The sequence below is a fragment of the Plectropomus leopardus genome, chromosome 8, assembly GCF_026936395.1.
Source record: "Plectropomus leopardus strain MGB_pleo_1.0 chromosome 8, ASM2693639v1, whole genome shotgun sequence".
NCBI classification, from domain to species: Eukaryota; Metazoa; Chordata; class Actinopteri; order Perciformes; family Serranidae; genus Plectropomus; species Plectropomus leopardus.
The window spans coordinates 25534902-25550578 of record NC_142183.1 but is presented as its reverse complement, the minus strand read 5'-3'; the positions used below and the strand labels follow the sequence as shown (position 1 = coordinate 25550578).

The window sequence follows — 15677 nt, the reverse complement described above, 5'->3', positions numbered from 1 at the left end:
GTATTTCAAATTCACTATTTAGGATTCAGCTGGGCCTTCATGGGAGAGGCATGCATGTCAGGATGCAGATGTGGAGGCCAAGAGCAGCAGGAGCAAGAAATAAAAAAAGAGGATTTGGTTTGTGCTTGCAGAGCACATAAAACCTGCAGGCTTCTGTGTGGAAATGATGTTAAAAAGGAAACAGAAAATCTGGTAGTGCTGTGATTGTTACCATCACAGCGTTCACTTTCCTCAACCCAATTACTGATGAGTCTTTCAATTCATTTCACACTAAAGGACAATGAGCAGCAACAATGCATTGCCATTTTTGTCAAATGTACAGCTAATGAACTCCACTTTCTTTCAGTCACATCTTTTCTCTCAGTAGCACAATCCTAATACCAAACACATCACAATATACATAACACCACATTATGTTTTTTAAATGGAAGCCTGAAGACATCTTATGATTTTTTTCACTGCAATATTTTGTATTCAGTCAGCCATCTAATTAAGACAAAGATTGTTTTTGTATTCTTCTACTGTGTTGTGACATATAGTCATTCTTTGGATTTTTTAATGTAATTAGCTTTTTACAACTAGGACTCTAAATAAATGCAGAAGTTATTTTTACTTTAAATGTATGACAAATGAAAGGTGAAAGGTGTTTGATGTTGAGTCAGAAAGCATTTGAACCGATGAAATAACATACTGACTGTCAAAATACCATTTCGTTTGATATTATTTCGATGCAAGTCACTGAAATTATGGGTATGGGTATACTTGGGTTGACCCCAAGTATACCCATAAAAAAACTTGGAATTTTGTCCTGGTTACATGCACAAATACTCATCTTTATTTGTCACAAAGATGACAGTGCATGTCAGAGCAGAAAGTCCACATTAAAGAGCTGCTCTGTTGAGCTTGAACCTGAATCCCATCACTTTATTGTGGTGCTGACATGAGAAAATCTGACAAAAAGTCTCATGGCAGTCTATGCCTCCAGAGCTCACAGAAAAAATCCTGCCTGAGCTACAGCTTGCATTTCCTGAGTTTTAATGGGCCCACCCTCGAGAGGACCAAACCGTTTCCAAATCTGACAACCAACAAATCGTTCTGCCATCTTGTTAGCTTGCTACTGATGGAAGCTAACACAGCTCACACAAACTGGCTGATAATGATATAGCACAGAAAATGGACAAAAACAACTCGCTGATATAACTTGGGTTAAGATATTCAGGGCTATCTGACAACTGAACAGTGCCGGCTGTGCAGATTAGTGGTGTCAGTTGAGTCAGGGTGTTTGGATCTCACAATTCAGCATTCATAATAAATACAGTAAAGTCTGAAAACAAGTCTTAACTTCACTGAACAGAAAACTGCACTTTCCAAGCCACCTCTGGAGGTATCTGAAAAATATTTTGCTTTTTTGAAAATGCCAATAGCATTCACAGTTGAAACACTCACTGGAAAGAAATAAAAAAGCTATAACTAAGGCTTAAAAATGCAAAAAATACTCTCTTATAGCCAGACCAAACTTTACAACAATTCAAAGAAAGAACAAAACTGGCATGCCTTATTGCATGATCCAAATCTTCATCAAAACTTGCCATTTTCAGGTTGGCCTCTTACTCAATGAGTAAAGCATCCACCCCATGTAGGCTAAGTCCTTTGCAGCGGCGCAGGTTCAATTCCAACCTGCTGCCTTTTGCCATGTCTTATCCCCACTCTCTCTCCCCCTTTTCCTGTCACTCTCTAGCTGTACTGTAATAAAGGCAGTAAAAGCCCCCAAAAGTATGTTAACAAAACAAAAAACTTCCAATTTGCAGTGTGTGGGTGGTTAGCTCAAAGGCTGTTGTTGATGCTGTTTCCCATAGGATAGTGGTACACAAAACCACACCCAACCCGAGGCAAATGGGTTCAGATAACTTGACACATGCTGAATTCATAATGAGCAATAAACTAGAAAAAAAAACTCAAAGAAGGTTGTGTGTGTTTACAATGCCCGCATCACTTACACGGGCCCTTTAAGAAGAGATAAGAAATCAGGTAGGACACTACACTATATTCTAGTTTCATATATATAAAGTTACATGAATATAACACACAGCCTCTATTTTCTAATGTATCCATGAATTTTCTAGTGCATGTGCAGTGTTAAAATAATAAAACAATTTAGACAGGACAAAACATGCTACAATGACTCAAAAGTAATCCAGAGGTGTCAAAGTACAAGTTGCAATCATCAGATTTCTCTACAATAGTCCAATTATCTAAGTGTATGTAAATGCAGTGTTTTGACTGTTCTTTGGCTCATTAAATAATCCACTTTTTGCAGTACCTGTGTCAGTAAGAAGCTTGGTTGCCTCCAAGACCTTCTCTGTGTAGATTCCGGGTTCATAGTTGTCCATTTCAGAAGTGACCACATGGACGACTCTGGCAGCACGGCCTCGAATAGCCCCAGCAGTGCGATCCAAACCATCAACATCTTTCTCCTGCAGAGCGATGACACACTTATTCACATCCTCCAGGATGTGGTTCTCTGGGGACAGAAAACAATGTTGCAGTTAGTGGTGTTTACTTTGTATTACTCTAACACTTTAATCCAAACATGCCATCAGCCTGCCTCGATGTGAAGAGATCAGTCAGGAAGTTTAACTAAGGATAGTATCTTCATTTTTTTCATACAAGACATGCTTTAATCAAAGATAGAACATGTTTATATGAGTAATATTGAGAAAAAGCACAGTCAGGAAATCCTCAGCCTTCATTCTGTGTTTGCACAGACCTCAAATTAAGAGGGCCACTGGGAAGCTCTAGTATAGGGCAGGGAGGGCTGAAGACAAATTCTCACACTGCTTATTAACAGGGAGCCTGTAAAATGCAAATGTCCACTGTGTAAATTATAGTCTGTCCTTGGCTGGAGGTGAGAGAAGTCACTCTGCTTAATGCTTAACGAGAACTCTTTAAGGCTATGCTCGACAAACCATTTGTGCGCTTTAACACACGTGACAGGATGTCAATTTCAGACGTAGTGCTGCTGATGCTTCAGTGCTTTCCTCTGTAGAGCCCAATCAGCCTCTGTATGTATGGCTCTCATCAGAAAAGACTAATACCACAGATACTTTACAGCCATTTTACATCCTCTTAAGAATCGTCTTAAGTGCTCTTTGCAAATTTATCTTAACCAAAAGCGCTGTCTACCAATCAACAGTGCATTATTTTCACATTTTAAAAAATTCTTTTGAGCAACACTCACCAGAAACACAAAGGAAGTCATCAATGGATGTTATATCGTCAACAGCATCGGTGAGGACTCGGACCTGCTTCTCCCACTGCTCCTTGAACAAATCCATATTGTCCTGGGCCACCTTACTGTTGGGCTTGGCAGCAAGGGCCAACGCTGCATTAATCACCTGTAATCACCCAATTACAGCCATTAAAGCTCCATTACAGCATAGCCCTCAGCCACAACATTAGCATAGGTTGATTGCGCGAAGCCCCCCGCTCTCCTACCCCAATGTTGGGACTGCAGCATGAAGCCAATTCATTCCTGGGAGTGATTATAGACACTGAGTGTTTTGAGGGATTGAATAAAATAAAACTAATAGCTGCTTGTTTTTGGGGAAGAAACATCTGTGAATATCAAAGCTCAGGATGAATGGGAGTCATTAGATGAGATTAAAAGGAGCGGTGGCAGCACAGTGGAGAGGGCTGGCAACACTCAGAGGTACAGATGAGGGACTGGTAGATAAAATGGTAAGTGGTATGAAAAGATGGGCTCAATGGAGGACACATGGACAACACGACTTGAAGTTTTGCCTATATTTACTCCTTTATCTACCACAGTATGTGTGGAACACAAACCACAGAGTTGGATCAAGCCATTTGCAATTTTGACATGTTTAATTATGTATCTAAACAAGGGTTGTCAAAGGTTAACTGTTTATCGTTAATAGTAAAGGATATTACATGTCAATCTATAGGTTGACTATACTACTCTTCAGTTTACTGCACTGCACACCAACCAGGTGTGGTAGGAGCTAGCTAGTGGCGCCCCTCATTCAGTGATTACCACTAGTAACACCATCCTGACCCAACAATGTTGCAGTAGGAACATTGTGCCAGACGCTCTGGTCTCCCTCCAGGTCGCCCTGGTGAGTAATCGACTCAATTTTAAGCCACAAATCTACTTTAGCATTGTTAACTATATTATTACTTTTCACACTGTTAGCAGTGTCTGTTAGCACTGTTAGCAAACAAGTTTTGTGTATGGATATCAATGGGATAAAAAGCTGCACAGGAGCAAACTTCTATCTCAAGGTTGCGTTACATTTGGCATGGTTGAATGTTCCAAACATGAAAAACCTTTGGGAAACCAGTGGGGGATGATGTCCTTGTTGCTGGCAGCTCATTACTAAATATGCCACCCTGCGTGGCATGTTTGTGACTCTTTTCCATATTCTATTTAATTTTATTATTGTTAAAAATGAACACACTGTGAGAAGAAAGACAACACCCACACACAGTTTTGTGTCAAGTTCACTCCACCACCTCTAACACAAATGCAAAATCACAGTGAAAGATATTAGACTGCAGTGTATTCACACCACCCTGATTCAAAAGATAAGAAATCGAGGTCTATTATTTGCATCATGCTCTTTCTACATTTATTCAATTACCCAATTAAGATGCTTATATGTCAACTGCAAAAATTAAATATTTCCTAATCTGGTTATTAAATAATTAACATGATGTAAGTACTCCTGACAAGTTTAAGTCTTTATGTCAAAATCATGAATTGAGAAAATTAAAAAACAAACACATCAGAGCTGCAACTTTAATTATACTCTGCAAAAAGTGAGGCCACTATGCGTATGAACTCATTTTAAACTCCCAGCTCCCAATGCTAGTATTAAAAGCTAATGTGGAAGCCTCTCAAAGAGGTGCACAGTGAGCTGGGTGGAAGTTGGGGGTAAAACAAACAGGTACCTGGGGGCAAAGAGTTTCCAGCTGAGATGCTGCCATGCGAACCAGCTTCACTCCCTCTTCGTTGTTGGAAATGGAGCATGCCAAGTTGGCCACCTAAACACAAAACACACACACACATCTCTTTTTTTAGCCACAGACAAGAACTCCGACAGACTCTTATTTGGAGAGAAACAAAGAAAGCATAATTAAACTTTGAGAAGAATCCCTAACCCAGGCTACCATAATGAACTTATCTATCAGAAATGGAGCAGCTCTGCAATACAACTGGTCCCCGTGGAATACAAACCCACTGCTGAGGATTAATTTATAAAGCTGCTAAAATGATACAATACGAGAGCACAGAGTGGGGAAAGGAGAAGCAGGAGGGAAAACAAAAGCTAAGCCGTTGTGTAAAAAGATAAAATACAAGTTTTGTATTTTTTCCCCCAAAAGATAGTACATTGCTCCAAATGTAAATGTAAGTTGTAGCTGGTGACTCAAGGTCGTGGTTATTCTGTGACTAAATCAGGAGGCTGCGAGATTGCCATTACACTCCTGGATCAGAGAGGCAAATATTCCTGACACTTTCAAAAACGAGTGAGAACGGGAGTGCTGAGCTAAGCAAGTCTTCCCTGCAGCTGCCAACATTTATGGTTTGTGAGTATATTTTCTTGTATTGATCAACAAATCAAGCTTTCCCACAATTATTTCTAAATATTCTTGCAACTCCCAGAGTAACATTATGCATCTACTCATATTCACAAAAATTTAGGTCAGAGACTTTAAAGATTCCCATTTGTTGGTTGGGATGTGCTGGCAACAATCCTGAAACAGAATGCCTGGGATGCGAGAAACTGTGCCAGAGTGGGATTATCCAATGGACGGAAAATGTGCTGAAACATAATCAATTACAAAGGCAAAAAAAACACAACTCTTGATTGTGCTACAGCAGGAACAAGCACTGAAAGGTTTTTTTTTTTTTATCTTTTAACAACCTGGGTCTTATTTTTGGAGTTTTGGCCATTACTCACTAATCTAATTAATGAGATCTGGGTCACACAGCAACATTAGTAGGGTGAATATTGGGAATGCATCAGTTGTGAAATTCTGGGCCAATATCATTGTTAAAATAGCAATATGGCCAATACAGATGCTGGTGTATTTTTGTCTGGTTTTTTTTTTTTCCATTTTACTTTTTTTGTCATGTATTCCCCCATTGGAGACAGGGAAACAAAAAAATCTAAACTAAATCTAACTAAAAATTACTCATTCAGACCTTCAGTACATTGCCTTTGTACAAGCACAAATTCAATACTACACTTTACTGAAGCAACCTTAAGTATATCCTACTGTCCCATGAAATATGTTTTTTTTTTTAATTTTCAAAAATAACTGCTTCAAAGGCCTTTTTACAACATACATCATTATTTTCTCTCTTTATCTTTATTTATGTAAGTTTCTCCCCAAAAACTAAATTTATCAAGATAACATTTGAAATCATCATGAGACTGTTGTAATTTTCTTTCTCTCAATATTTATTTTTACTGAACAGAGCTTTAGTGCATCATCATGTATCTCGATACATCTTCGTGAGCTGTTAGTCAAGGCACCAGTGGCTAACTGCTAACACTAACTAGCTCTCCTCCTGCCTATTTCAACACACTTTGCTTTTATGATTGTGACTTTAGTGCATTACTTTGTCCCAAAAGCGAACAAAGGCAAAGGCTGTTTGTCCCAAATATGTATTTTTGGAGTTGGTCTCGAGTCTTGCTTTTTAGCCTGTGCAAAATTCAGCCCATAAATCTGTGCATCCCTGGAGAATATTATGTATATGTCGAACACCAAACCCTTGTTTCACCATAATACTGTAAAACTTAAGTGCAACACTTTCTGTCAGAGCTTTCAGTTGTAATCATACATTGCATTTAAACACTACATGCATTTACAACTATATAGGTTTGACCGGATAAAACCACAGCCAAGAGTTGCATTCTACCAAATGGATGTTTCTACCACTCAGGCAGAGGTATTCATTTTAATATTTGTAATCGTTCTTTCTTCCAAAAAAAAAAAAAAAGAAAATTTCCTTATGTTTGCCCTAATGAACTCCACTGAGGACTGGGATCTCAAGATTTTTGCTAGGGGATAAAATGTGATTCTAAAAGCATAAAAATGTGGGGCAAATCTATGAAAATAAGACTCAGGTTGTATAAAAGACAAATAAATAAATGAAAAAGAAATTTCCATTAAAGCACTGGTGGTGGAATGCATCACTGGCTGCAAGAGTGGCAGAGTGAATGAGAGTGTGAAAGATCCTCTCCTCCTCCTCCTCCTCCTCCTCCTCCTCCTCTGACACTTCAATTCAACAAGAAGATGCCTACCCCCCACCTCAAAAAATCCTGAGCAATTTTGCTGATGAGAAGCACTTATTCTACTGTGCTGGTGAAGCACTGAAACATTGATATAAACACATCCTACATCACTATGCAAACACATGGGGGGGGGCACAGGGAGCACATTCAGTAACCCAAGAGGAGGGGTGAGAGAGCGGTTACATAAAGAAAAACTGCCACTTTATGGAGAAACCTCAGTTTTCACTTTCATGATCTTTCACATAAGCTTACTCTTACTCACTATGATACCACTGGGAGAGCAGCCATTTGAGCACAAAGGGACCGTGGAGGAAGCCAAACAAGAAGATTCTACCCTCAAGTCAAGTTACAATATTCCACTTGTCATGCTGTAACTGCACCATTTTAAGTGTCAGGGGAGTCACAGTTTACCACGCCTGTGCAAATAATTATCAAAATGCGGTCGTTTAACTTCATTTCCACAGAAAACCCCCAGACATGATTACTGCTTTATTGTGTATCTTGTTACATAGTTATACCAACCTGCAACAGTATGTATTTCACTCAATAATAATTAACATGTCAAATCACTTGAAATGAGTAAGGACCAATTATGCTGTCGAAGCATAAACAAGATGGAAAGACAATCCTATAAACTTTATCATTCCAACTTTATCACTGTGTACTGTTTTTTACCACACCATCTCTTTAACTACTGCTCACTGCACACTTGCATAGTGGAAATGCTATTTGTGTGAGTCTAAGTGAAACATGATGGGTATTATGTAGATTTAAACAGATGAGATGACATACACGAGCACCACTACCATTTCATTGTTCCAACATTATGCAAAGAAAGCAGGTTCAATAATCACAGTGTTCCATGAATATCATGCAAGATAATATGTATCCGTCTTAATAAGCTGACTGTGAAATACTCAGAAAATGCAGACAGAAAGCTTGAGGAAGTAAAGCCAAACAGGGTAAGATACTAGATCGTAAATATTTCCCCCTTGGCTGCCAGGAGGAGAGGAGTGAGGAGGAGGAGAAGGGGTTTTAGAAGCTAAATATGCAATGTCATGATCGTGTTAAATAAAATCAGAGGTAAAAATCTGGAGCTGTACTTCTGTTTCAGAAGCTCTCTTAATAAAAAGGCTGCAAACTTTTTAAGACATGCTTAAAAACTGATTCAGCTTATTCTCATTTATTTTATTTTTAACAAAAAAACCCATTATTTTATTAATGGGTGAGACTTGAAAACTGAGTTATTTATCATACAATTAAATAAAGATATGTGTAAACATCTTATGATATGAGGGTTATCTAATGGTATTTTCTGTTAAAATTCAGAGGAGGGTTCTCTGAGTAAATTCTAGCAGTTTCCCTTACTGATAACACTATTCCTTGAATCACTGGTCACACCCTCAATGGAGGCATCTCTGCATCTTGACTCGTCATGTTCCAAATCTTCATGACTTAAGAGTGCATTTTTACTGCACTCAAAACAAACATCAAACTATCTAAATAGGGTGTGCTAACTCCCTATCTAATCTCACTACCATCCCTTTTCCCTGTTGATAGCCTAAAAGAAGACATTACATGATGACAATACAGCTGCTGAATCTATTCAGCTGGTTTTTTTTTCTATGCTACACTCTTTCTCTGCTAATTCAGTGCTAAAATATCCACATCGTCCTGAGCACCCTGGAACCTTTAAGAACATGGCCTTGAGGCAACAACGTTAAGCTCAGTCTATTTTTTCCCCTGCTCTTAAGATGATGAATTTCACTGCTTTAAAATGCAGAGTAACATGGGACAAAAATCACTTAGCTGTTGGATCCGGCAACACATAGCAATGTGAACATTTATTGCCATAGTTTCCTTTCAGATATGACTACATTTGAACACACAAAAAGAGTGAATATATTGTAAATGCAATGCAGAATATTTCTGCTCGACTCCCAGCAGCAAAAGGCTGTAGAGGTGGCAAGTCAAATAAACTTGATTTAATTTAGAGACGAATTGAACTTTGTCATTATACAATTACAGGCTGCTGTTTATAGCTTACAAAAAGTGTATCAGCAGGATTTGACACTTCAGGTACATGAGCCCACTATAGTCAAACCTGTAATTATTCTGTATTTCATGATACAGATACCAGGCTTCAAAAGAATGGTGAATGTGGGTCAGTCATAATGTCACTTTCAAACAAATGTGTGTGACCTAATGGACCATTTGCCTTAAGGCAGCCTACATCTGCACAGCTTATGATGTCATTAAAGCAGAGCCTGAGATGGCTGGCACTTCGCTGCTCCTTCCTCTGAATCAGGACATATTGAATTTTTAACATATTCATTGCTTATGTGATAAGAAACCTAAGATTGTGTTACTCTTCGCTCTGGACATTGTAACTCCATTCATTTACATCTATAGTGTTTGGCAGAAGCCCTTTTCCACAGCAACTCAAGAGTACCGTTCAATACTCACTTGCATTTGCAGGGAAATGTCAACAATTTCAGTCAGAGTTAAAGACTGAAGGTCCTACTGTGACTTATCGCTAGAAACGACCTACTTGTGTGCAGAATCTTTTGGTACTGGAGGGGTTCTAGTTTCCGTCTGTAGTCTGTCTATAGTCTGTTTGTAGTCCAAGAAATATTGACCAATCATGTTTGAAAGGCAGATTGGGTGAAATGCAATCTCTCAACCCATCAGCTATTGTCTGACAACCATTTGGCTTTACATTAGCTTTTTTAGTTTATCTGCATTCATATGCAAATATATGCTTATAGCGATTAGCTGAAATGACTTGTACTCAGAAGAGGAAATCTTGGCACAGATATCTCATGGCTACACCAGATCAGCCCAAAACACAGGCCCTCTCTCTCAGAGGCTCATCATCATCAGACCAATAGCTGATGGGTTCTGAGACTGTACTATGACTTACCTATTTCTAAGACAACTGATGTTGGCTTGCGCTACAGGAATGTTTTTCCTGAAAAATGATACAATGCTTGATTGTGTACTTTGGCAATTATATTAGCTAGTGCTCAAGGAAACTTACCATTGATAAAAAATGATAAAATGCAACACTGGCTGCTCCTTTAAACATTGCAATTCTTGGCCACAATGAAGGCATTATCGCATTTTCTGCATATTTTATTACAAACAATACAATAAAATGTCCATTTAATAAGTACCACTGCATTAATTACTGGAGAAGGTGGAGAACTTCAATTTGTTACTGAAAAGCTAAAACAAAACATGCATTTGTCAATTAACTGATGACATCATCACTCCACTCAAGTCACGCAGACGCATTTTTCCTCAAACTGCTGCAAGAATGAATCACCGCATGGATGCATCTGCTCCTGTCTCTTCATTGCCTCTGGTTGCAATCACAGCGCCTCCAGAATTCACTTAGCATCTGAACATACCTTAAGATGAATTCAGCTGTCTACATCCGTGTCCTTCCTTGTGTGCGCAACGTCATTATCTTGAAACGTCATTAGAATGTGTTGATAGTATTTGCCTTAAAGCAACAAAGAGATATGTGATTTTGACACAATAGTTTCTCATCTGAGGGGAAAACACAAACCGAGTTTGCCAAATGCTTAAAATGTAACTAACAGCATTATATGGAGGATTTTTTTATAATCTGTGTCCATGTTTGACTGTTTTCAACTGACTGGTTATAGCAGCACAATAGTCTAAAATCGGCATGCAACAAAATATTTTTTTCTCTCCTACTTTGAGTTGTAAATAAACATTTTATGTATCATATTTAGAGATTAATTCAAGTTTGGCCAAATTTTATGACACAGCACAGTGTTCATGTGCTATCCAGTAGTGCTTCTTGGATATGTAACTATCATTTCTAATTTATGTCTGACAAAAGATACTTTTGCTGATAAATATTTTAGTAAGAATTTGACTGAGCTGGCAGTTCAGTGCCACTTTATAGACATGGCGATTGGGCAGGTAATAAAATATGAGGCATGATAGTGAAAACTACCATCATCTAGTATGGTTGTATGGTAGATTTTCCTGCAGCAGATTTTTTCTTCAGTTTCATTGTTGACATTTAATTGGTCTTGAGGACAGTTTGTTCTTTTTGTCACTTATGCAGCATAAAAACACATTTAAGACCTTTATCTTCCATGCTTAGATTGACACCACACGCCGCCTATTTCAATGCTAATGTATTCAAGTTCATTGTGAGCGGAACTCCATCACATCCAACGGCCTTTAAGAACTAAAACAAGTATTTTCTATTTAATGTCATTCATGAGTAATCTCTAATCAAAGCAGCGCTTCTTCATGTATCCTATCCAAGTGTTATAAGCAGATGTAGTGCCCGAGCATAAGGGAAGGCCACCAATGTCATGCTTTAATGCCACTTCTGACACTCAAGCCTTCAGGGTCTACTCCCAAATGAGTTCCCCTTTCCCCGATGATGCTTCAGCGGTTTCCCCAGTGAGTGCTGATACTGCCCTGTTTTAACTAGACCAACCAATCCAGCTATGCTATTGGTCATCTACCCCTGGGAAGAAGTCACTTTCAAATGTCAGCATATGACGCTCTGATGCCGGCATTCAAGAAATTGAAGAAAATATGACAACTGAGGACTGTCTGCGTCTCTGTTGGCTTGTTGCTTGTTCAAGTCTAACACTTTGCCTCTGCCTTTGCATCTGTATTCTTGTTGCTATGTATACAGCATGGGAGACATAAAATCCATGTCATTCCCCAAAACACGCACCTCTGTTAAGACATGAGACCAACCACAGAGAGCGGCTGAGAAGCAGGATGCCCTTTTAAGATATTTATCTTTCTAAGCATCACTGTAGCACACATGTGGAGTTGGCCAATAAGAAGAACTACATCAATCTTTTGTGGCAAGGACGACATTTTCCAAGAGGTAGCACTTATCCTTGAGTTGTGGTTGTTTCACTCTTTTGGTTCTGCTTAAAAATTTGATCTGTTGCTACAACCACACATAGCAATGTTCTGCTTGTCTGCTCACTATAGCATCACAGCAGCAGATTAGAATCATCTTCTATTTGCAGAATGTGTGTGTGTGTGAGACAGAAAGTGAGACACACACACACACACACACACACACACACACACACACACACACACACACACACACACACACTGTGACAGACAAAAACAGCAACGACAGAAAATAATTTCAATGTTTACGTCTTTGTTTTCATTAGGGGGAAGAAAGATCCCACATTGTTGTTTTCGGAGGTGCTGTAATCCTAAAATTGTATCACAAGGGAATCTCTGAGAACAGAGCCACAGAGAGAGAACAGAGAAGCTGGATCAAGACGGATGTTTACTACAAGCGAAGCTAAATTATAACCAATGGGATGGACAAGAAAAATAGGAATGTTCCGTATTTGGGTCATATTAGGTTTTGACTGTGAAAGCATTCAAAATCTTCCATTACCTCGATCAGCTTGTTGGCGTGCTCACGGAACACCTGTGCATATTCCTTGACTTCTTTCTCGTTTCCATTCTTGGCAGCTTCGATCAGGACCAGGAGGGGAACGTTGGTCTCCAGGAAAGAGTCAGAAACGTGGTCCATTACAGCTTTACGCAGCTGTGAAGTAAGAAATTGTTTAAAAAAGAAAAGGCACTGTTAAAATAATGTATCCCTCTGTGATTATGCACTGACATTTTCACTACAGCTTGTTAAACTGACTACATAGTACACTTTCTCTCCAAATTCATGTATCTAGATAGATATATTACATTAAAAGATCAGTGAACAGGTCATGTGCTGAAGACACAATGGGGGGAAAATAATTGAGACAAAGAAAAAAACAAACCTGTCTGCGGAGGTCTCTGGTCTTCTTTGTCATCCTGTCGATGGCTGTGTTCAGAGCATCACTCCTGTCCTTCCTTCCAGCCTGAAACATGAACATGGGAGAGGAATTACTGAACTGGTTGGTGATGAGACAAGTATTTGCCAAAACATTTCTTATATGGCTGCTCATAACGCATACACTGTAATGAATCAAAAGATTAGACTGAATTTACAACTCTGCAGACAAATCATTGCTTCATTATTTTCAGTGAAAAAAGAACGTTCATCATTTTAAGTCATGTGTCTTTCTTGCTTTCTTTCTCTTTCTTGTTTTTAGTGTTGAGACTACTCGAGTAGTAAAACAACCTAAACATGTTTTTACATCATTAGGCAGGCCCTTCAGGATCTGTTTTTGTGTGTTTGCTGCCTAAAATTATGGAATTTGCTGTAGTCTCTCCAAAAAGAACTGCAATTTGTGTCCATTTTTCTGTTATTTTGCAAGGAACTGCAGGATTAGTAGAAAACTGCAAGTTAGCTGTTAAATAAAATTATTTTTTCTAAAACTTTCTGCATGAGGTCTGTATATTTACCAGCATACGCTGTTGGGTTTATACATCAGAAATTTTTGTTTTGTTGTTAATGAATGTGTCATGAGGGACGCGTTGCTGAAATGATCGCACACTAATATAAAAGTACTCATTCATATGTAAACAGTTCCAGTGAGAGTAAAAGAGATGTTCACAGTTTAGCACAGCTCGTGTTTTGCAGATGCCCAGGCTGAGCCACTTCTGATCCTTGTATTTATTGTAAACCATTGTGGTAGACCAGCTGTCAAAAGCGCCCCATTGTCCTCTGTTGAAACACTGGAATCATTTTCTAACTGATAGCATTGCGAGTGAACCATGGAGCAGGCAAACAAACAGTGGCCAACAGTTTAAATTAATAATATACACATGCTGAAAGCATGCATCAGTAAAAGGCACAGCTGCTTTGGGTTAAAAAACAGCTGATTTGCATCTATATCAGTGCTGTAATTCATGGGCACCACACCCTCTTAAGTGCTGCTGTTGCAAACTGCATTTACATTTGATTTTTTATTTATGCAGGGATAAAAAAAAGGCTATCCAAATCCTGTCCGAGCCTTCCTGCCACCACAGCTCTCTACAAGAATATTGTACAGATCATTGTACAATATATCACAGCAAACCAATTAAGGCTACCTTTAGTTTCTTAATGAGATAGACACTGAGGTCCGAGAGTCAGAGAGAGAGAGAGATGGACATGGTATTGGCAGATTCTAAATCTTTAACAACACAGAAGAGGACACAGGACAAATAAAATTTATTTCTGCTTTAATAGCTTTGTCTTGGTGTTTTCCATTAATTTTTAATCCACTATTTCCAACATTAGGCTGTGCTGTTAAAATGTATTTGTATAGCTCAATATTGCTTACACTTACATATTTTTGGGCTTAACAGGCTAACATCAGTAACAGCTCCCAGCTGTTAAAAAAACAAAACCTCTGGAAACACTGTTCTCCACAAAGGGATTGGTTTGGCTTATGTGAAAAACTGGACTATCTGACATTGCTGCCTACCAAAAGCACTTTAACCATGTGAAAGGTTGACATGCTGACAACCATGCAAGTATTTTCAAAAAACTCTGCTCTCTCCACCAACAGTGCACCCTGAGATAGCTATTTTCCACAGAGCTACATTTTTGGGTCTATTCTCTGTTCATACACAAGAAGCAGCTGTAAAAACGTTAATCGCAGCGAGCGCTAATAATGTAAAGTAACAGTACAAACAATATTCTAATCCCTTCCCCACAGGAGCATTCTTTCTCATACTCAATGAGAAATTGGTGTTGATTAAAAGGTTACAATTGAATAAACACGGCTAACTGTGTAAATCGTGTACAGTAATATTGCAACACCACTGGTAGTAGTGACACAGCTAAGCACTACGCAGTAGTCAAGGCCCTAACTACTGGTCCCCACTGAGAGCAGAGAGATGTTCAGTCACATCGTGAAAACTGCTCAAGCGAAATGTGAAAAATCTAAAACTTTCAGGGAGGATGCAGAGATGGAGAGAGAGAGAGGGTGAGAGACAGATAGATGGACAGAAACCAGAGGATAATACAATTAGAGCAAAATTAGATGAAGAGGAAAGGGCAACAGAGAAAAGGCAAAGAACCAGTTGGACTCTGGGCTGTTCATCCCCCTTATAAAGCTCAAATCAACTGCGACATCACATCATGTAGGGTGGTGGCGTTGACCTGCACCATCCCCCACTGCCCCCACTGCCCTTTGCCCATTGGGGGGTCGTGTACATAGTTAGGGGCCAGGGAGCTCCAAAGGCACTAATCCCCTGTGATTTTGTGCTTGTTGGATGCAATGCTGCGGTAGGGCTTTAGTCTGCTCTGCCCCTACTTTCTCAATCCTATTTCATTCAAGCCTAGCCTATATTTCATTTCCACGCCAGAGGGTTCTAAAGCACTTCTTCAGGTGCTTATTATGGAGGCAGTTTCTCTGCGGCATCTTTTATGATACTCAAGTGAGT

General features: G+C 39.1%; 1 protein-coding gene across 2 annotated transcripts in view; it reads right to left on the bottom strand.

Annotated features, from left to right (window-relative positions):
- Window positions 1–15677, bottom strand: part of ctnna1 (catenin (cadherin-associated protein), alpha 1) — an 89457-nt gene that overhangs the window by 30027 nt on the left and 43753 nt on the right. For both annotated transcript variants that reach the window (XM_042493563.2, XM_042493562.2), the window contains exons 8-12: window positions 13139–13219; window positions 12757–12909; window positions 4972–5064; window positions 3239–3395; window positions 2321–2521 (exon numbers count right to left, since the gene is read on the bottom strand). In XM_042493563.2, the coding sequence (XP_042349497.1) occupies window positions 2321–2521; window positions 3239–3395; window positions 4972–5064; window positions 12757–12909; window positions 13139–13219 (685 nt within the window). The remainder of the gene's footprint in view (window positions 1–2320; window positions 2522–3238; window positions 3396–4971; window positions 5065–12756; window positions 12910–13138; window positions 13220–15677) is intronic.